Source organism: Talaromyces rugulosus, chromosome IV (genome assembly GCF_013368755.1).
Source record: "Talaromyces rugulosus chromosome IV, complete sequence".
In the NCBI taxonomy this organism is placed as follows: domain Eukaryota; kingdom Fungi; phylum Ascomycota; class Eurotiomycetes; order Eurotiales; family Trichocomaceae; genus Talaromyces; species Talaromyces rugulosus.
In genome coordinates this window covers 3,167,767-3,188,519 of record NC_049564.1, presented here as the reverse complement: position 1 = coordinate 3,188,519, position 20,753 = coordinate 3,167,767, and the positions used below count along the sequence as shown (strand labels likewise).

Sequence of the window (20,753 nt, the reverse complement as noted above, 5' to 3'; positions counted from 1 at the left end):
AATGGGGGGGTCACCAGGCCCCGGCGGGGGCCAATTGGGCGCGCTGGTTGGGCAGCCTAATAAGGTTGGGGTGGAGCAGAGATGATCTTGCGCAGGTCATCCTCGCAAGTCATGCTCTCATATTATTATTATATTTATTGGGTCAATGACTTACTACAATGAATTGGAGGGGTTTCAATTAGTACCCATTGAGTCAATGGCCAATAATAGGACCAAGCCAATAATACTGCAAAAGGAGCCAATGGCCAATAGCAACAGTGCCAGTGAATGCTGCCTATTATAGCAGCAGGGCTGTGGTAGAGGCAATTGGCGCCTGTGATTGGCAGCCAGTGCGTCACACGCGCCCAAACAGGCCAAACAGGCCAAACAGGAGCCTGGCCCAGCCCCGCCCAGTCAGTCGCCAGAGTCACGCCTGCCTCGCCTGTCATCTGCCTGGCCTTCTTTACTTAACCCTCGTCCTCCTCTCGTCCTCGCCCTCGTTCGTTGCAATTGTGAATCCCACTGCTGTGCTGTTCGTGCTCGCTCTGCTCTCTTTTTGTTGCCTGATTGACGATACCCACCGCTATCGCTATCGACCTATCTTATCTCCGCCGACCACACAAGTCAGACCAGACCCCCACCTGGTAGTATTGCGCCTCACCGCAATCCCCCGCAAATCGCGAACAAGACAAATCCCTTCGTGTTATTATTATCAGGTTGCCTGCAGCCAGGCTGCAGTGCAGTGCAGTGCGCAGAAGAACAGAGTCAGCCCCGTGGCCATCCGGTGACGCTCGGCGTTATCGACGACTGATCTCAGCCTTATCGCCGGCAAGGCGCATAATCCCGCATCGCCACCAGCCCAGGACAAAGCCTCTGGACTGACAAATCACATCCACCTGCACGCGCTTCCATTGTCTTCCACTTCGCCTTTCGCATCAGACTTCGTCATATATTCGCCCTCCTCTCTTCTCCTTCTCTCCCTCCTCTCTCTCCCTCCTTCTCTTTTACCAATCTATTATTATATTTCCTCCCCCACATCGTCCGACACCTCACTGTGTTTGGAGCAAACAGATGACTTCCTTGCCGTCGTCGCTGCCTAACCAACACTACCTGACCATGAATCGCTTACCGTCAGTCTCCAGCCTCATGTCTCCGCCAGAGACGAAGCCGCTGGAAAACTTCAATTCTGCGTATTCGCAGTATCCCGCCTCGCACGATCCCGTCAAATTGCCACCCATTTCAGACGAGCGAAAGCGATCCTCCCAGGTTGACTTGCCCTCGCCACCCGTGACTCCCTACGCAGGCAACAAGAAGAGAAAGTCCAACCACGAACCACTCGACAGCGAATCCGGCAATCTTTCGTCTAGGGACCCCGTGCTCTTTCCTCGCGACTCGTTTGTCGAAGTTGCCAACGATGAACCCCTCTTCGGTCCGGTCCCCGCTCTGATCGACCAGCACATCAACTCTCACATGGCCCGCTTCCAGAACAAACTCAACAAGCCCACCCGAGAGGAATATGTCCTGGCCCTGTCGTGCGTCCCCATCGTGTCGTCGCAATTCAATCGAAACCCTTTCGCCTACGCCAAGAGGGAGAAAGACTTTCTGGATCGCCAGTGGGCAATGATTCGCCCAGATGTTCGATCGCCGAATCTCAAACGCCTCGCTCCTGCTCCGTCCAAGAAGACCGCCAACGGCCAATCTCGCGCCGCACGAGCCCCAAGGCCTAAGCGAACCCCGAAATCCACCCCGACACAGCGCATCCTAGACGATTTCAACGGCATGCCGTCGCCAATGAAGGCGTCGAAGCCATTGGGCACCAATAGAGATGACACCGATTATAAGTCGCTGAAGGACTACTCGCCGTCCGTCCACACCCTCGCAGGCAACACAAAGGGGCTGAAAGCAGACTGGAAGGGCCAGGGGCTCGATCTTAGCAACGATCCAGACCGACACGGCCTTGATCCAGCAGAAATCTCTCTGGCATCCACTTTACGATTGTCGTGTGCCACATATCTTTGCAGCAAGAGGCGCATCTTCGAAGCACGTGTCAAGGCCCTCAGCATCGGGAAGGAGTTTCGAAAGACCGACGCCCAGCAGGCTTGCAAAATCGATGTCAACAAAGCGAGCAAGCTGTGGACGGCTTATGACCGCGTGGGTTGGTTCAAACCCGAGCATTTCAAGCAGTTCCTGGGCGACTTTTGAGAGGACACTCGATGTGCATACGATCTCTTCGGGTTTCTTGTCCGAAGCGGGCACAGCTGGTCTGCCCGCACCCATACCAATGACTTATCACGTTTGCATCAGTTAGACGAACTATCTTCATAACAGAGGCGTTTTTGATTTTTTTTTTTTTTTTCCCTTTGCATCAATGCTATGAATTTGTGACTGCTTTTGATATCACTTCACTGGAGTTAGAACCGTGGTTCTTCTCCAGTTTTATCATATTGACTTGCTTTGTTTCTGTGCTTAAACCTGTTTCTTTGGAAGTTGTGCACATTGGGCTGCTAGTTAGTTTTGTCTAGTGACTTTGTGATCATGATCACCCCTTGCTATTCTTACCCAGATACCCCAAATCATGTATAGGCATTGTGCCTTTTTTTTTTCCCTCTCTCTTTCACTCTCTTCTCTCTTAGAACATTCGAATCTGAATATCAGTAGAATTGCATCTTATACTCGTGTATTGGCCTCGTAGCAGTAACACAGGCGTAGAGGATCTGCACTCGTCAGCAGCATCGAGAAGAAGCAAGACATGTCGTGCTAAGAATAGAATAGCCATGCAGCGTGGCGCTGAACGTTGCAGCTCCCGCGCCTATCCGCTTTTGTCAGCCCCGGGCGGGCCGGACAGGCCACCCGCGCAGTTTTCGCTCGCCGCCCTCCGCTCGCGCCACGGGGACCTTCCTTCCTCCTGGCCTTCCTTTCCGAATACACACACCACATGTCCCTCTCGTCCATACAGTAAATGATTCACACATATTTCTAGAACGCGACTCCATCCCAATATGTCGCAGGACGATACCCACGGCGACCCGGATCATCTGGGCCCCGACGACGGGGAAAAGAAGAAGAGCAAGAGACCAGCAAGTGCGTTGCAAGCCATCCGATGACAAGTCTCAGCCCCGAAAACTGACCTCTCTCTCCTTTTTTTTTTTGTCTCTAGACACGGCTTTCCGCCAACAGCGTCTCAAAGCATGGCAGTGAGTGACTGCCTCGCCCCTCCCCGAAAACAGGAGAACAACGGCTAATTTTGTCCGCCTCAAGACCTATACTCACGCCCAAGTCGGTGCTTCCCCTTTTCTTCGTCATTGGCGCAATATTCGCACCGTTAGGAGGCGTCTTGTTCTGGGCTAGCCAACAGGTCAGTCGGTTTCTCAGTCTTCGTGTGTGACGTCTCGGCTGAGTGGGAGAGTTTTAGGTCCAAGAAATTGTCATCGACTATACGGATTGTTCAACAAAGGCCCCAACCGGGATCCCGGAAGCTATGCCTTCGGGAAAAGTGTCCTCGACCTTTAAATCCGTGCAGGCCTCGAGTTTCACATGGAAGCGAAACGAGACAGACTCGAAAACCCTAACGACGCCGTGCTCGCTGTACTTTACGCTCCCGGAGTCGATCGGCCCCCCCGTGTTCGTCTACTACAAACTAACCAACTTTTACCAAAACCACCGAAAATATGTACAGTCCCTGGATAACGATCAGTTAAAGGGTGTTGCAGTTAAAAACGATACCATCGCTAACAGCAACTGTGATCCATTGCGCGTTGATCCGGTCTCCAAAAAGGCGTATTACCCATGTGGATTGATCGCAAATTCGATATTCAATGACACCATTCACAGCCCTGTGCCGGTCTCCACTTCTGAAAATTACACCATGACCAACAAAGGGATTGCTTGGTCCAGCGATAAGAAGCTGATCAAGGCTACTAAATACAACTATACGGAGGTGGTCCCGCCACCCAACTGGCGGAGGAAATATGGAGACAACTACACAGCAGACACCCTTCCAGACCTCCATAACGACGAGGCGTTTATGGTGTGGATGAGGACTGCTGGCCTCCCAACTTTCAGCAAGTTGTCTCTGAGAAACGACGACGACGTGATGCCGGCAGGTTCATACAGGCTGGATATCGACGACAGTAAGTTTTTTTTCTTTTATAAAATTTTTTTAACACGGATCTGGATGGTATCTCACATGTATGACCAGGCTTCAATGTCACCGAATATGGCGGCACTAAATCTATTTTGATTTCAACGCGAACAGTCATGGGCGGGAAGAACCCCTTCATGGGTATTGCCTATGTTGTGGTTGGTGGCATTTGCGTGATTATGGGAGTCTTGTTTGCAGTTGCGCACTTGGTGAGACCGAGGTAAGTTTTTCTGTTTTGTTCCCCAGAATACTACTCTGATCTGACACTTGATTAGAAAACTCGGTGACCACACCTATCTCACGTGGAACGAGCCTGGTGCTGGTGCCGCGACTGGACGAACTGCATAAATATTATTCCAACGACCTTGTAATTTCCCGATTTTCATTTTTTTTTCTCTCGCTCTCGCGTTTGGGACCTGTTTTTAGGTATTTAGTCTCGTTCCTCATATAGTCTATATGGCGTTTTGCCGGTTATTTTACTTTACCTGCTGGGGTACAATATGAAACATTCATGTTAGCTTACTTTGTTAAAACACCCCTCTGATTTAGCCAAGAATGCTTAATCTTTGTTCTCGCGCGAAGATCTCGACTTGGTATCTTGCTAACATTCCGATTGCATCACCCATGCTTGACTCACGCGGTGCATTCTGCTACATTCCAACCGCGCGTCAATCTCCCCGATTACTATTAGCAATATGTACGTACATTAGAATTACATTTTGTCCATTTTTGCCAAAGGGTTGAATTTGCACCTACTTTTATTCACTCTTTTTTCTTTTTCGTCTTTCGTTCGTTCCGGGGGTTTTTATTACAGTATGCATTGGATCATACCATGCTATGTTTACTTTCTCTCATTATCAACAGCTTTATTAACGACTCGCCAGCAGCAGCAAGGACGCGAGGTATTTGTTCGTGATGGAAGCTGTGGCACCGAAACACCGGGCCCGGCGTTGAAGGACGCTCATAAACGACTTGCTTTTATGGATACTCAGCGCGTCGCGACTACGAGTGGAGAAGATGGGAAACCGAAGAATATCGAGGTTGAGACGTATTTTCATGTCGTGAGCACAAAGGATCAGGTCAATCTGGTCACGAATGAGATGATCGCGTCGCAGGTATACATACCTTTTTTATTTCTTGTTGTATGCTCTATAATTTATATGAATAAACTAATAAAGATTAGTTTGTCTTCCTCAAACGCGCATACGCCAACACAAGCATCAGCTATAGACTCCTAGGCATCGATCGAAGTATCAACGACACCTGGGCCCAGAACGGGGATGACAGGGAAATGAAAAGAGCCCTGCGTCGTGGCAATTATAGCAGTCTCAACGTCTATTTCCAGACGGATCTCAGGCTCACTGATTCTACTAATGTGAACTCTCGTGATGGGACAACAAAAACAACAAAAACAACAACACATGGACCCATAGATACAAGAGATTCATCATCGCCGAATCTTTTGGGCTTCTGCACGCTTCCCGATCCGAATATCAACGCGTCGAGTCCGGTAGATGAGTATATCGGTGACGGATGCAATATCCTCGCAGCCACGATGCCGGGCGGCTCGATTCCTCATTATAGCAAGGGAGGTACAACAGTCCATGAAGTCGGCCATTGGCACGGTCTTTTGCATGTTTTCCAAGGTGATAGCTGCTCGTCTGGTAACGAGGGCGATTACATTGCCGATACTCCACAGCAGTCTATTTCCACGGAAGGGTGTCCGGCGTCCCAGGACTCGTGTCCGGACTTGCCAGGACTGGATTCTATTCATAATTTTATGGATTATTCTTCGGATGACTGTTATCAGAGCTTTACCAATGACCAGGGTGGTCGGATGCGGAATATGTGGTCGACTATGAGAGAGGGGAAGTGAACTTGTTCGACCTTGTATTGTGGGATTTGGAGAGCCATTCTATTGTCAATTATTGCAAGCTGATGTGTATTTCAAATAAATGTACGGCCTAGAAATTGAGACTGGGATTATGTGAAATTGATGAAATCATAAAACTCGATCGATTATTACAGTAGAATTGCATACTTGGAAGATGCCGGTTTTTGGTAAAACCATGTATGCTAGATAAAACTAGTACGTAGCTATCACGACTTTTTGATAGAATCCAACCGACGCACGAATTCCCACGATGAACGGCCAGTTTAACGCTTGCGTTTTTTGCTTCGCTCTTCGTCCATCCCGCCCTCTCTGTCCTTCTTCTTTGCTTGTTTCTCCAGCTCGTCCCAGTCCTCGCCGCTCTCTTCGTCCCCACTGAGATCTTCACTGGCCTCGGCACTGGCATTGTCATCAAAATCGCTGCCCTCCTCTGAGCTTTCGTCCGATGCGTCCATTTCAGACTCGGATAGTTCAAAAGCAGACTCCTCGTCTTCGTCAGAACCACCCTCGGAATCAGACTCGGCAGCCAAGAATGACCATCCTCCATCCACAAAGAAGCCATGCGGATCGCTAGCAACCGTCTTCATAATGGTGCTCCAGTTCAGGTTAAGAGGTCCTTCAGTGAAAGGAATGTCCACCGAATCAAGCCAATCCTTCACTCCTTCCAACGATTCAACGGGAATAGTGTTAATATGAACTGGCGGACGGTTGAAATCTTTGAATACAAACACAAGGTCGAAATTTTTGAGACCAAACTGAGTTTCATTAGCTTTTAATCATCCTGAGGTACCGGGGATACTTCGCTACTAACCTGTACTCGCTCCAAGTGGGCAACCTCAATTTCGTTCAGGGTAACAGCCAAGAATGGCGGTTCGGTCAGCTGTACAATCGCGTCCGTTGTGGGTTGGATCAGAACATTGGATCTGTTGGGTACACCGCTGAAACCAATTTCTCGGAACGGAATGTCAACATCGACTCCTTCGTCTTTTCCAGCATCAGAGATTTTCTCTGCAAAGGCTTTGAACTCCCTGTCAAGAGCAGCACGGCGTCTTCGTTCCTCTTGTTCGGCTTCAAATTCCTCTTCATCTCCGTAGCGATTTTTGCGTCGTCGGTTACCGGTCTCATCGAACTGCATTTCAGTGGCTTCGCGATAGAACTGCACATCCTTGGTCTTGCGTTTGCCAATCATAATTGGCGTTTTAAGATGAACATGAATGATGACAATAAGCTCGTGTGCGCATGGCTGGAAGAACAGGTGCTTCACGTTGCTGAACAAGACATCAACATGCTCGTTCCTAAGAGGCGACTGATATCGAAGACCATTCTGGTGGATCTCAACCTCCCCTGGAACTCGTTTTCCGTCCAGTGGTGGTCGGAGGTAGACATCTGGAAGCTTAATGGGTCGTCTGTCTGTTTGGGAGTTAGTCTGATGTAGGCTATTAACATCGGTAATTAAAGGGACATACTGCGAATCTCCACAAGTTTGTCTTGTTCAACCACGTCCTCCATCTCTTTACGTTCTTGTTCTCTTCGCAACGCGGTTTTTCGAAGCTCTGTGATGTCTTGAGCAATCTGTGCAAACCGGGTGTTGTCCTTTGATCGCAAAGTCAAGTTCCTGACAAAGTTTGCCGACGGTTCTTCAAAAGGCTGGTCGTCCTTTCTCCCAACACCTTGTCCCGGGGAGAGAAAGTTGATACGTAGATACGCATACTCTCCTTCGTCACTTTTGCTGGCATTCTTGATGGTGTTTATATGGAAAGGAACTGGTCGGCCCATTATTGGTACAATGACTGTTGAAGCTTTGTGGTCAACTTGAACCGTCAAATCCTTCACACGGGGTGGCAGCTGGTTGTCCCGTTTGTAAGACTCAAATTTCTTGAACTTCTTTTGGGCCACACCATTTCCATCTCCAGTGGCACCTGCGAACCGTTCGAGCCCCTCTTTCATCTTCTTAGCAGCGAGCTCTTTTTGATGCTCTCGGCGACGAGCTTCCGAACCCTCGGTCAGCTGGTTTGGCCTCTCTGCACGGAGCTTGGTCTTTGTAACGTTCTTGCTTGCCGCAGCCTTTGATCGGACATCGGCCTTTTCTTTGGGGGCTTTTTCAGGCTCTTCTTCGTCGCCGAAATAGAAAGAGACCGAGTCCATATCAATACCGGCGTCCTTAGTGAAGACATGAGCCCCTGTTTCGCCAACACGCACGGTGTCGGTAATAACCATGGAGTATGTGGAGTTCTTTTTGTCCTTCGAGTCCACGTCTTGGATGTCGGTCAACCCAATGGAGATATAAAGAGTCATTCCACTCTTAAGGGTTCGAGTATTCTTCCCATTGAGAACCAAGTTTGCATCTCGCAGCTCGATGCCAATACCAGCGCCGACATTTTTCAGGAAATGCTTTTCTAGATCAGGGCGTTTCGCGCGCACGATACCGATTGCCTTGTTGTACAACTCTTTGGCGGTTACCCCATCTCGTACATCCTTGATAACCGCATCGTAGACGTTCAGTAGGAAACTATAATTCGTTTCCTGGGCCTTGGTTGGGTCTACGAGATAGGTTCGGGAAATAATTGCGCTGTAAGTCTTGTATCTCACGCCAAAGCCAGCAACAATGATTCCAGCATGCAGGTTGTTTGAGTTGGAGACGGCGGTCAGACGCAAATCGTAGTTACCGCCACTTTGGATCACTGGCCCGTACGCCCAGTCAAGTTGTGTTGAGTCGAACCCTGGTGGAAGTTTTCCCATCTTGCTGAAGAATTTGGAGTCGTCGATTTTGGCATCAATCTTGTTGGATAGTGACTCATGGCTAATTTTCTTGCCCTCGTCTAGCAATTCGGACATTTCATCAACGAAATATTCGGACATCAGGCCACTGCATGCCCGAGCTGCGTTGCGCATCGCGACCTAAAGATGGTGTCAGCCTTTGATCTCTTGAGCTGAACAAGTAGTATTCAATGGGAGGCGTGTTTTACAAGCTCATCGGGTCCTTTAACAGACAAAGCCGCGGCGGAGAGCGCAGGAGAGATATCGACCTCCTCAATGTCCTTCAGCCCTTCACCAAACGCTTTCTTCCAATCATCGGCAAAAGGTCCCTGGGCGGTAGACACGTCCTTTGGCAAAGTTCCAACTTTTGACTGTGATACGATGTCAGTATTGGCAAAAAGGAGAGGGAATATCATCAACACTTACCCCGGCCGTTTTAATGGCATCTATGCATGTATCAAAAGCCTTTGCCTTATCCGCAGGGTCCTTGGAGGTGACAAGGATTTCGACTGGAATCTTGCCGCCTTTTAGTGGTTCTAAATGTTTTGCTATAACGCACCAAGCCATCAGTATATTAACAAAAAAGATAGGAAAGGAAATCGCGAAAGAGCGCCCTTACCTTTCTTCGCAGTTGTCACGATGTACATCGATTCCGTGGTGAAAACAAACAGAGTGGCAGGGAATTCATAGCCGAGGAGCCAAAACTAGTAGAGGAAAAAGAAAGGTCAGAGGCATGTTGAGACAGACGGCGACAGGGTTTGAATGATCTCTCACATGGATCGAATTGGCTTTCTGAAAAGAGTTTGCTTCATCTGTTTTTCCCATCAAGATCACAATAGAACCGACACCGCCAAAAACACCTGCGCCTGTTCGTTTGTCCGCTTTCCAAGCATTGTAGAATGTGGACAAGTGGTCAAAGAAGACCGCCTTGTCGATGACGATGTCTTCGGCCATCTCGAAGGCGAACTGACAACCACTGTCGTCAGATGGGTGAGGTGGGAGTGATAAGTGGTAACGTTCGATCTATCCCAGCCAAACAGCAAGAATCTATTGGCGTTTCCTCGGGGACGTGTCTGGGGTCGCAGAGGGATGAAAGTTGATAGCAAGGAGATTTTGCTGCGGCAAACGTTCAGCGGGAAAGAAAGAGAAGACGCGAAGCGCGTTCAATCATGCTGGATTCGGCTTAGTCCGGTTGGGCCCCGGCGCAAGCACGAACGGACCAACTGCAACTAACTGAACTGACTATTGCGACTGGCGAAAGGCCAAAACCTGAGGACAGCGAGACTGGCTGTCTTATTTTTATTTTTATTCTTTGAAAATGGCGATAAATTTTACGTTGATGTGATATTTGGTTGGTGTGACCCTGGTCTAGGACCATGTGACCCCCCGCATCGACGCGCAACTGATCTATCTCAGGCTGATACTGAATAAATAGACCTACGTATATGCAGAAACTACATCGTGAGCAGCTAGAAGACATGATTTTCTGCGAATCCATCATTCTCTTCATTTGCGGTTTTCGAAAATGATGTCCTCAGCCCAGCCAGTCTCCGGCGACACTCCCGGGCTGGATAGTGAGGATGCTTCTCGCCAAAACCACCGAAAACACGCAGCGACGGCGGCATCTGCTGCAGGAACAAGAGCGTTTAGTGCCCAGCTGGTGGCTTTCTACTTCCGTGCACCTGTGAAGGCGTTTTTTCGAACGCGAGTTGAGTATGTTAGTCTTTCGTGTATTGCCGATATGCCGTTGCTAACAGCCAGTCTTTTTTTTGCTATAGTTATATGGTATTTAGCCTCCGTCCAATACTTAGTTCTGCAAACTCGTTCCTCATATGTTCTCCTACATAGGCCTATCCGCGAGCGATAAATCCTCGAGTTGGTCAAGATAAATGGTCATTCCATACAACGACGCCAGGCCTTCTTGCCCATGCAGTCCGTCTTCACGGATGGAAATTCTTGCCCAACCAGATCCTTCCTCCTTTGCTCGCCAATACCACGTCAGTCTCTCCCTAGCTACGGTGTCTGATGTAGGCTAATCATGAAGCAGTGTGGGCGCTTTACTGTACACTTCTTACCTGCAAGTCCTCGGCGTTCTTCACACTCCTGCACAGAATAATATCAAAAAGACGTATCCACCCGCGCCACCTACGGCCACGTTTATAGCAGGGTTTACAGCTGGCGCCATTCAATCTGTGATCGCTGCACCCCTCGATGCTCTGCAGGTCCGGTTACACAGCAGTGGCATGCTCGAAGGCCAGTATCGAAGCATGTGGGAGTACGGATGGACGAAGCTGCGGGAGATTGGCGTCCGCGGCATTTTTGCTGGATGGACGCTCTCATTTGTGCGCGACTCCTTTGGCTACGCTCTCTTTTTTTCCTCGTTCGAGTATGTCAAGTCACAGGCATATCTATCATATGTGACGTGGTACTATGGGTATCTACAATCCAAAGGGCTCCCACCCGTCGTCGCAGCCACGCAAGAAGTGCACGGCCAATCGGTTATTAAACCGCATTATACTATCGAGCCGTGCTTCTTGATGGGAGCAGGAATCACGGCGTCGATAGTGCAGCAAACCATTCAACACCCTCTCGGCGTTATTCAAGACCTGCATTGTGAACGACTGGAGCATCTCGACCAGAAGCTTGCTTCGTACCGTTCTCGCTCGCAGGTGATGGGTCATTACTACCATGCCTACCAGGCAACCTTGAAGGAGTGCCGAAGAAGAGCTGGCGAAGCTGGAGGATGGCGACGGTGGCTTTTCCGGGACTTCTTTCGCAGCAGCATCCGTCAGGTGCCTAGTACAAGCGCTGGCCTCGTGATATTCGAGTTGATGCGGCGGAAGTATGCCAACCCATCTGATACGGTTATTATTGAAAAGGACGGCCTCCGCATTCTCGTGACATGATCATAACGAAATCTTTTGCTTTTTGGCGAACAGACACGTATATAAATTTATACCATTCCCCGAACATAGATAGATAGTGATAGAACAGGTAGACCAATACAGGCGCCAAGTAAATACGTACGTTAACGCTCGTTGTCAAAGCTCATGTCTTGGATATACACCGCATGACTGGTTTCCGCCGATCTGTATCCCAATTTAGCGGGCGGGGAACACAGTGTGGAAAAACAGAGTCTTGTCCGAATCATTGGGACTCGCCAGATAACTAGCTGCTATACTGTATACAGATGCTGAAGCGCAAGTCGTCTCTATCGGGGGCGCGCGATGACGTCGAGGCTGCACTAAAGACTGTTTAGTCACGGCGATCTCCACGCCGAGCATATGGAGTCAAGCCTCTTCTGGAGAGTCTGGCTTTACAAAAACAGACCATGTAATGGTGCTAGTAACCATCTCCACCAGTGTCGGGCTGTCAGAATTGCGGGAGGCACAGCCATTGGCCAGGCGATTGGCTCGGTGACTAACAGTGTTCATAGCCCTAGCTAACCACGGGTCATGCAGAGGAGCGTTCCCGGGCTCGTCGAGGCGCAGGAAGCCGTTCAGCCTGAGGGGGAGAGTCGCAGTGTTGGCAAATAATGATATTATTGTGCAACGGAAAGAGTCTTGAGTCTTGAGTCTTGACGCAGTCGGGGAAGCGACACGACGCGCTAGTCCCGTTGCAGCCTAGCCCTGGGCCCCCGGCTGGTATCAGCATCGTTCGCAGCAGGAGAAGGCAGAACACTCGATCTGGCTGCTTCGTCCTCATTTCTTTCATTCATCGTTCATTCATTCATTCATTCATCCATTCATCCCCCCCTCTCCCCTTTCCTTCTCCATCCATCCATCCAGCCAGCCAACTCGCTCATTCTCCCCGTCCTCCATCTATCCAGGCAGACACGCCAATCCCGCCGCGCCAGCACTTTAAATAGCAGCCAAAAGTGGTCACCTGCTCCTTGCATTTGCCGGTGTCACAAGTGCCTGAGATCCGCCCAACCCTCCTCCGCATTCTTTGACCCAGACCCAGTGGACCAGTGGACACGCCTATTCCCCGATCGAAGCAGATCTGCTACGACTAATTAGTGCCCCCTCGATTTGCACCTAAATTCTTCGTCCCTTTTTCCCCCGTTTTCCCCCTCGTTTTCGAGAAGGGCTGACCCAGTCAGCCCGCTATACTAGCCGCCACCATTCCTCGACCAAAGTCTCCCCGGTCCACCACCCCGCCCATTCCTCTGCAGTCACTTCACAATTCACAATCCCAACTTCACCTTGACCATCAAGCATCGGGAGACTCTCACGGCTCGGCCCTGGAACTGGAAAGCAAGAGGAAGGCTTCCAGCCGGCGGTCCTCCTCCTCTTCTTCCTCGCACTCCGACTTCTCCAGCTGGAGCGATACCGGCGACCTCGCAGAGCAGCTTGCCAACGAAGAAGATCCGCTGCGGATCGACCTACGGAAATCGGTCGACGGCACCCGTTCGTCGCGTCACTCGCGATTGAAAAAAGTCCATTACGACGAAGGGTCGACTTTTGTTCAAGGTGGCATAGATATAAACTCTATCCCGCTGCCGACGCCCCCCGCTCGACACATCTCGCAAACTGAACGAATCCTAGCCGCCATCATGTCGCCAGGCAATAGATCAAGAGCCCAAGTCCATGGGCTGGTGGGCAAGCCACTCCTGTGCGTTTTGAGTTGCTTTTGTCCGGTGGCTTGTGACTGACCATGTGTGTACAGGTACTTTACCAGCGTTTTTGTCTCTCTCGGCGTTTTCCTTTTCGGTTATGATCAAGGTGTTATGTCTGGCATTATAACGTAAGCGGGCTTGTTCTCTCTCTCCAGAGTGTGTGCAGTGCGTCCCAGCAACTGACTCTTCAATTCAATAGTGGCTCGTATTTTAAAAATTACTTTAACCAACCCTCACGAGCCGAAATCGGTACCGTTGTCGCCATTCTCGAAATCGGCGCCTTGATCTCGTCATTGATGGTAGGCAGAATTGGCGACTTAATTGGGCGCAGGCGGACTATCTTGTATGGATCGATGGTGTTTTTTGTCGGTGGTGCCTTGCAAACATTCGCCAATGGCCTCCCGATGATGATGCTTGGACGCATTATCGCCGGTTTGGGAGTTGGTGCGCTATCTACCATTGTCCCGGTCTATCAATCAGAAATCAGTATGTTATCCTATCGATACAGCCGTGATCAGCACAAAACTCATGTTTGCTAGGTCCCCCTCATAATCGAGGAAAGCTTGCTTGCATTGAATTCACCGGTAATATTTGTGGCTACGCTGCAAGTGTCTGGGTTGACTACTTTTGCAGCTATATCGAGAGCGACTATTCCTGGCGTTTACCCCTCCTTTGCCAGTGTATCATGGGTGTCCTTCTTGGCGTTGGCAGTATGGTCATTCCGGAATCTCCAAGGTAAGTTTTTATCCCCTTGTTTCGACCTTCCTTGTGAGAAGAACCGTCTAAATTTCCCTTCCTTTTTCAGGTGGCTCTTGGACAATGATCACGACGAAGAAGGTCTCATTGTTATTGCCAATCTATACGGTGGAGGAGATATCCACAACGATGAAGCACGCCAAGAGTATAGGGATATCAAATTCGGTGTTTTGACTCAACGACAAGAAGGGGAACGATCTTATGCAGATATGTTCCGTCGTTACTACAAGCGTGTCCTCATTGCGATGTCCGCGCAAGCCATGGCCCAACTCAACGGTATTAACGTCATATCGTACTACGCTCCTCTTGTGTTTGAATCTGCAGGATGGGCTGGTAGAGATGCCATCTTGATGACCGGCGTGAATGGACTCACATACCTGGCATCCACGATTCCCCCGTGGTATCTCGTCGATGGGTGGGGGAGACGCCCAATTCTGCTATGGGGCGCTGTCGCTATGATCATTTCTTTGAGTGCGATGTCCTACTTCATCCTCATAGATGTGCCGGCAACACCGGTTCTTACTGTTATCTGCGTTATGATATACAATGCTGCGTTCGGCTTTTCTTGGGGCCCAATTCCTTGGCTATATCCCCCAGAAATCCTGCCGTTGAGCATTCGAGCCAAGGGCGCGAGTCTGAGCACTGCTTCCAATTGGGCTTTTAATTTCTTGGTTGGAGAGCTCACCCCGGTCCTCCAAGCCTTGATTAAATGGCGACTATACCTCATCCATGCCTTTTTCTGTGCCTGCAGTTTTGTTCTTGGTAAGCCTAAATTGTCTGCCCATTAACCATGAGAATTGTTCCATGAGGCTAACACCAGTCAGTTTACTTTTTGTACCCTGAGACGATGGGTGTCCGCTTGGAAGATATGAATGAACTCTTCGGAGATGCTACTACAACAATGCCTACGCCAGTAACCCAAGCAGAACGCGATTCTTTGATGGGCTTTAATTCACCAGTGCCGTCGCTCGACATGCATCGCCCACACGGGCAGTTCAGTGCCGACAACGCCATTCCAGGCCTTAATATCGACCCACCGGTCATTGGGTCTAGCAGTAATAACAAAAACAATTCTCAAGATGACCAGAGCCGAAATGAAGGTCTCGGTGGTTGGATATCAAACATGCTGAACCGAGGCAAAGACTCATCGAAGAGCAGTCAATATCGCCGTCTCGACCAGGATGAGGAAGGGTGAAAGAAGCCCTTTTAGTCGTTTTCCTGGTGATTGTGACGGAATTACACGATATTTGAGTTTTAACTCCAATACCTCTACTGTATTCCAACTGATTGATTGTTCTATATTTTCTGTTCGCTTTTATACCACTTTTTTTTTCTTTTCCTTTATTTTCGGGGTTTTCGGGCTTGCTTTGCTTGTTTTGGCTGTTTTAGAATTGTTTAGAATTCTGAAGACAGAACGTGTATTGCTACTTTTACTTTCCCATGTATTTGTTGGATATACGTTCAATCTCTCGCGGGAAATGAATTTGTATATATGTAGGTTTTGGGAAATATACCTCATAGATCAATGTGGCGAACCAATTCTAATACTTATTCTATACCTTGCATTCATTATACTAGAATTCACAGTATACACCATTATTCTTAGAAAAGCTAAGGTACCATGCATTTTAGCGCTCATAAGTACCCCTCTGTTATGTTTACTCATCAGTATGACGGGCATTTGGGGAATCATTTTATTTGACTCTTATTATCGTTTCTAATGAACTAGCCTATCACACAAGAATACACCGTTCTCTTTCCTTACCTTCCCCCCTACAGCCATGTGGAGTTGTGATCTGGACGACTGTGATAAGCCTTCGGTACGCAAGTACGGAGAATGCATCCTTTGCGATCGCCATCTCTGCGCCAAGCATCTTCGCGCCGAATATCATAAATGCCCTGAATGGGAGGTGAGCATAATTTCCGTACTTTTTTTTTTAATGGGATGCCGATTTATTCTAAACCGAGTGCAAAGAATGAGAAATTATACGACCCCGCCGCGCGCGAAGCCGAGCGAAGAGAAATCACAGCCCTGCTTGATAGAATCAACATCTCCGCACTTCTCTCTCGAGCCAGTGTACTGCGCAATGGCATGCCATGTGCTACACCCCAGCCCCTTCAGTATGACCGGTCACAGCGCTCGTCGGTCATGGGCGGTATGAATTATCACATTGAAATTCGGTTTGACGATGGAGTTAGCTGGCTCGCCCGCATTCGAAGAGTCAATGGCACTTCACCACCATCTGATCTGCGAGCTCACATCATGCGCAGCGAGGTTGCTACGCTGATGTTTCTGGGCAAGACCAAAGTTCCCGCGCCAAAGGTATTTGACTATAACCTCGACGAGGAAGAAAACCCGGTTGGCGTCGGGTATATCCTGATGGAGAAAATGAGTGGCCAGTCGCTTCGTTGGTCTATGCCGTCTGCGGAGCAAAGAAGGAAAGTCATGAGTCAGCTTGCAGATATTTATTCTGAGCTACAGGCGTTTTCGTTTGATTCAATGGGTTCTTTGGATCAGCCGGGAACCGGACATATTGGGTCTTTTGCGCGAGAGTCTTTGACAGACTACAGAGACTCGCAAATGTTGCCTCTGGGTCCATTTACTTCTTCCAGGGGATATTACATCGCAAGCATCCAATTGACGCTGGATCTGATTATGAGAGAGGAGTGTTTTACTCCACAGGCAATCGACGCGTACTTGATACACCGATTTCTCCTCGACTTGCTTTTGGACAACACATTCTGTCCCAGCCGTAACGATGGGCAGTTCTACTTAAGGCATGCCGATAATAAAGGAGATCACCTTCTTGTTGATGACGAGTACAACATCACAGGCATCGTGGACTGGGAATGGGCCCATACAGATACAAAATCCGCGGCGTTTAATTCTCCGATCATGCTTCTTCCTGTCGGAGATTTCTACGATGGAAAGAACGAGCTGGGCGAGGACGAGCTTGTTTTTGCCCAGTTACTAGAAGAGAAGGGACAAGGAGAACTTGCGCAAATCGTCAGGGAGGGCCGGGTTCTGCACCGGTTTGAATTCTGTTGCGGATACGACCTTGCTGACTGGGAGGGCTTTCTGGGCCTTTTTCAAGGCCTCCGGAGGATTTTGGATGTCGATGGGGAGCTGGACTGGGAAGCTTGGAGAGAGAAGGCCTTGGCCAAGTATCGGGATGATGATGGGCTGAAAGAGCTGGTGATCCGCCATAGATAATGGTTGTTAGTAAAATTTGTGATTTCCTCGCTCTTACATAGGCACATGAACCGGCCTTGACAACAAGAATGTTGTACTCTTGGTATGAATTCGGAATATAGAAACCCAAATAATGAACTTGGCGGCTTTGTCCCAAAGTCTCGACCCTCCGCGCGGCCGCGCCAAGACCTTAGTGGATCCGAGTGGACAGCTTGCACTCGGAGGTTTGAATGACTTCAACTCAGCCCTGCTCGCTCTCTCTCGACCGACTTCGTTTATTTTGTTTTTGCTTCGTTTCCTTCCCACACAGGTCTATGGCCATCTGGGTCATTCCCGCGGTTGTGTTACTTTAGATTCTTTAATAGCCCCATTCTATACCTCCACTTTCGCTTTACGACTGCCCACCCCTAACTCGCCATATTTTCTCCGACATCAAAACGCAAACATTGACTCGACGAATTGGCTTCTCTGCTAGTCATGCGTTGAGAGACCTGGAGCGCATATTGATTTTTCTTCTTCTTTGAAATCCCAGTCCGATTCTCAATTCTCATTCAACAACGCCTGGACGCACCCGCCCAGCTGCAACGTCAGCCATGGCTTCTACAAACGCCGCTTTCACTTCTGGACGCCAGCAAGACACAGATCTTCGCCGCCGAAATGTCCCGGAAATTAGAACGAACGATGGCGATGTCTACAATGTCGACGCTGTCGAAGCAAAGAAAGCTTTCAAGGTACGCTCTTTTGTATTCTTTCCAACTACTTCGGGTTCTGACAACACTTGCTATTGCAGCCAAAGTCCTCCCTTGTTGACGACTTGGAACCGATCCTTGCCCCGATAATCTTCACGGCCATTTCTTTCTTCACTCGCATGTACCGTATCGGCCTATCCAACATTGTTACATGGGACGAGGCTCAGTATGTCAATGTTCCACACTTTCCGTGGATGATTCTAATTGCTTGCGATTTACTAGTTTCGGAAAGTTCGGCTCTCACTATTTGAAGCGCGAGTTCTACTTCGATGTTCACCCACCTCTTGGAAAAATGCTTGTCGGTCTGTCCGGCTATCTCGCTGGTTACAATGGATCCTTTGAATTCAAGTCCGGTGAGGAGTACCCGCCAGAAGTCAATTACGCCTTCATGCGGATATTCAACGCTTTCTTTGGAGCCGTTTGCGTGCCCCTCGCCTACTACACTGCCCGCCAATTGAACTTCCGTCGACCAACTGTTTGGCTGATCACAATGATGGTGTTGTTCGAAAACTCGTACGCTGCGATATCCAGGTTCATTCTGCTCGACTCAATGCTCCTCTGTTTCACTTTTACAACTACCCTTTGCTGGGCTCGGTTCCATCGACTACGCAATCAAAGTTTCTCCTTTGAGTGGTATGCATGGCTCCTACTCACAGGCATAAGTATCGGTTGTGTGTGTAGTGTCAAGCTTGTGGGACTCTTTTGCACTGCTCTGGTGGGACTTTATACTGCCGAAGATCTCTGGAACAAGTTTGGTGATTTGAGGGTGTCCAAGGTGAGCTACCCCATGGCTACTACTTTTAACATGTGCAATCGCTTACTAGAAAAAAGGTGAAATTGGCTCATCATGTCGTTGTGAGGGTGGTTTGTCTCATCGTTGTCCCGATTTTGGTCTATATGTTCTCGTTCTACTTGCACTTTGTAATCCTGGAGAACAGTGGACCAGGTGACGCTCAAATGAGCTCTCTGTTTCAAGCGAATCTGAGAGGAACTGAGGTTGGCAGGGACAGCCCTTTGGAATTGGCTCTAGGCTCCAGGATTACCCTTAAAAACATGGGTTATGGTGGCGGTCTTCTACACTCTCACATTCAAACCTTCCCAGAAGGCTCGAATCAGCAACAAGTCACCTGCTACCACCACAAAGATGCCAACAATGATTGGTTCATCTACCCGAATCGCGACCAGCCTGAGTTTAACCCCGAAGACCCTTTGAGTTTTGTCGGCGATGGAGATGTCATCCGTCTTATCCATGCCCAGACTGGACGCAACCTGCATTCTCACTCTGTCTCTGCGCCTGTTACCAAGGCTGATAATGAGGTTTCCTGCTACGGCAACACTACTATCGGAGACGAAAAGGATCACTGGACCGTAGAGGTCTTCAACGACGCCGCATCTTGGGACAAGAGCAGAATCCGCACTCTTACGACTGCGTTCCGTTTACGACACACTGCCCTTAGATGTTATCTAAGAGCTGGAAATGTGAACCTCCCTCAATGGGGATTCAAACAAATCGAGACAACTTGCGTTAAAGAGAACAAGCCTCGGGATGTCTACACCCACTGGAACGTCGAATCTCATGTGAATGAAAAATGTAAGGTTCCTATTTACCGTCTTGCTCACGTTTTAACAGTCGCTAATTTTTCCTGCTTTAGTGCCACCTGGCGATCCTGGCTCTTACAAGTCTCCCTTCTTAAAGGACTTTATCCATTTGAATGTTGCTATGATGACATCAAACAACGCCCTTGTCCCTGATCCTGACAAGCAGGACGATCTCGCCTCCAAGTTCTGGCAGTGGCCAATTTTGAACGTCGGTTTGAGAATGTGTTCTTGGGATGACAATATAGTCAAGTACTTTCTCCTTGGAAACCCGTTGGTTTACTGGGGAAGCACTGCAAGTCTTGCCGGCATCGGTCTAATTGTTGTCTGGTACTTGATCCGATGGCAACGGGGCTACAACGACTTGAGCGCTAGGGACATCGATCATATCCACTACTCTGGTCTGTACCCAGTGATCGGATGGGTTCTGCATTATTTCCCATTCGTTATCATGGCCCGTGTCACTTACGTGCATCACTACTACCCTGCGCTCTACTTTGCTATCCTGTCAGCTGGATTCTGCACCGACTGGCTTACCCAGAAGCTTAACCCGACACTTCAATGGGGCGTGTATGGAGTGCTCTACGGCGCCATAATCTCCCTGTTTGTTGTTTTCCGTGACATCGTCTTTGGCATGGAGGGCTCAAACCAGCAATGGGCGCATTTGAACTGGCTTAGCACTTGGCGTATTGCCAACTAGTTTGCGTCTGTATGGTATGGCCAAGGGCCATCCTGAAATAATGCCGGGACGTGCTGTCAAAATTTGGCTACTCTTGTAATATCCCTGGCTACTGGAAACTTTCCGGACATGGTATTCCCACGGTTATGTTGTTCTATCACTAAGTTGCATAGTTACATACGTAGTCGTGAAAGCAATTTGTATAACGAATATTCTATAATTTATACTCATAGAAATCAACTTGTGGTGTTGATATTGGGATCGGTCAACGTGACGTAATATAAAATATTTTATACTAATATATAACCAACACAAGAATAGCTCTTTCAGCAATGTCGGATAAATAATAAGTATATAAAATTAGATAAATTATAATTCTTGAACCAGAGGGTAT

General features: G+C 48.9%; 6 protein-coding genes across 6 annotated transcripts; 5 read left to right on the top strand and 1 right to left on the bottom strand.

Moving 5' to 3' along the window:
- Nucleotides 1–1,095: 1,095 nt before the first annotated feature.
- TRUGW13939_07905 (uncharacterized protein) lies at nt 1,096–2,181 on the top strand (the record flags this gene model as incomplete). Its single annotated transcript, XM_035491042.1, has 1 exon — nt 1,096–2,181. One exon carries the CDS (start codon nt 1,096–1,098, stop codon nt 2,179–2,181), a length of 1,086 nt encoding a protein of 361 aa, XP_035346935.1.
- Nucleotides 2,182–2,978: 797 nt separating this feature from the next.
- On the top strand, nt 2,979–5,996 carry TRUGW13939_07904 (uncharacterized protein; the record flags this gene model as incomplete). The annotated part of the gene is made up of 8 exons (XM_035491041.1): nt 2,979–3,060; nt 3,137–3,173; nt 3,238–3,334; nt 3,392–4,109; nt 4,178–4,340; nt 4,396–4,442; nt 4,985–5,235; nt 5,304–5,996. The coding sequence occupies 8 exons, from the start codon at nt 2,979–2,981 to the stop codon at nt 5,994–5,996; spliced, it is 2,088 nt and encodes a 695-aa protein (XP_035346934.1).
- A 281-nt stretch (nt 5,997–6,277) lies between these two features.
- Nucleotides 6,278–9,722, bottom strand: TRUGW13939_07903 (uncharacterized protein; the record flags this gene model as incomplete). Its single annotated transcript, XM_035491040.1, has 7 exons — nt 6,278–6,766; nt 6,823–7,421; nt 7,478–8,909; nt 8,978–9,139; nt 9,195–9,316; nt 9,388–9,472; nt 9,543–9,722. The coding sequence occupies 7 exons, from the start codon at nt 9,720–9,722 to the stop codon at nt 6,278–6,280; spliced, it is 3,069 nt and encodes a 1,022-aa protein (XP_035346933.1).
- Nucleotides 9,723–10,293: 571 nt separating this feature from the next.
- TRUGW13939_07902 (uncharacterized protein) lies at nt 10,294–15,337 on the top strand (the record flags this gene model as incomplete). Its single annotated transcript, XM_035491039.1, has 10 exons — nt 10,294–10,481; nt 10,547–10,553; nt 10,617–10,765; nt 10,816–11,665; nt 12,871–13,382; nt 13,437–13,514; nt 13,586–13,872; nt 13,926–14,121; nt 14,192–14,904; nt 14,967–15,337. 10 exons carry the CDS (start codon nt 10,294–10,296, stop codon nt 15,335–15,337), a joined length of 3,351 nt encoding a protein of 1,116 aa, XP_035346932.1.
- Nucleotides 15,338–15,923: 586 nt separating this feature from the next.
- TRUGW13939_07901 (uncharacterized protein) lies at nt 15,924–17,356 on the top strand (the record flags this gene model as incomplete). Its single annotated transcript, XM_035491038.1, has 2 exons — nt 15,924–16,052; nt 16,118–17,356. The coding sequence occupies 2 exons, from the start codon at nt 15,924–15,926 to the stop codon at nt 17,354–17,356; spliced, it is 1,368 nt and encodes a 455-aa protein (XP_035346931.1).
- Nucleotides 17,357–17,928: 572 nt separating this feature from the next.
- TRUGW13939_07900 (uncharacterized protein) lies at nt 17,929–20,380 on the top strand (the record flags this gene model as incomplete). The annotated part of the gene is made up of 5 exons (XM_035491037.1): nt 17,929–18,066; nt 18,126–18,250; nt 18,307–18,859; nt 18,916–19,675; nt 19,737–20,380. The coding sequence occupies 5 exons, from the start codon at nt 17,929–17,931 to the stop codon at nt 20,378–20,380; spliced, it is 2,220 nt and encodes a 739-aa protein (XP_035346930.1).
- Between the last annotated feature and the right edge of the window lie 373 nt (nt 20,381–20,753).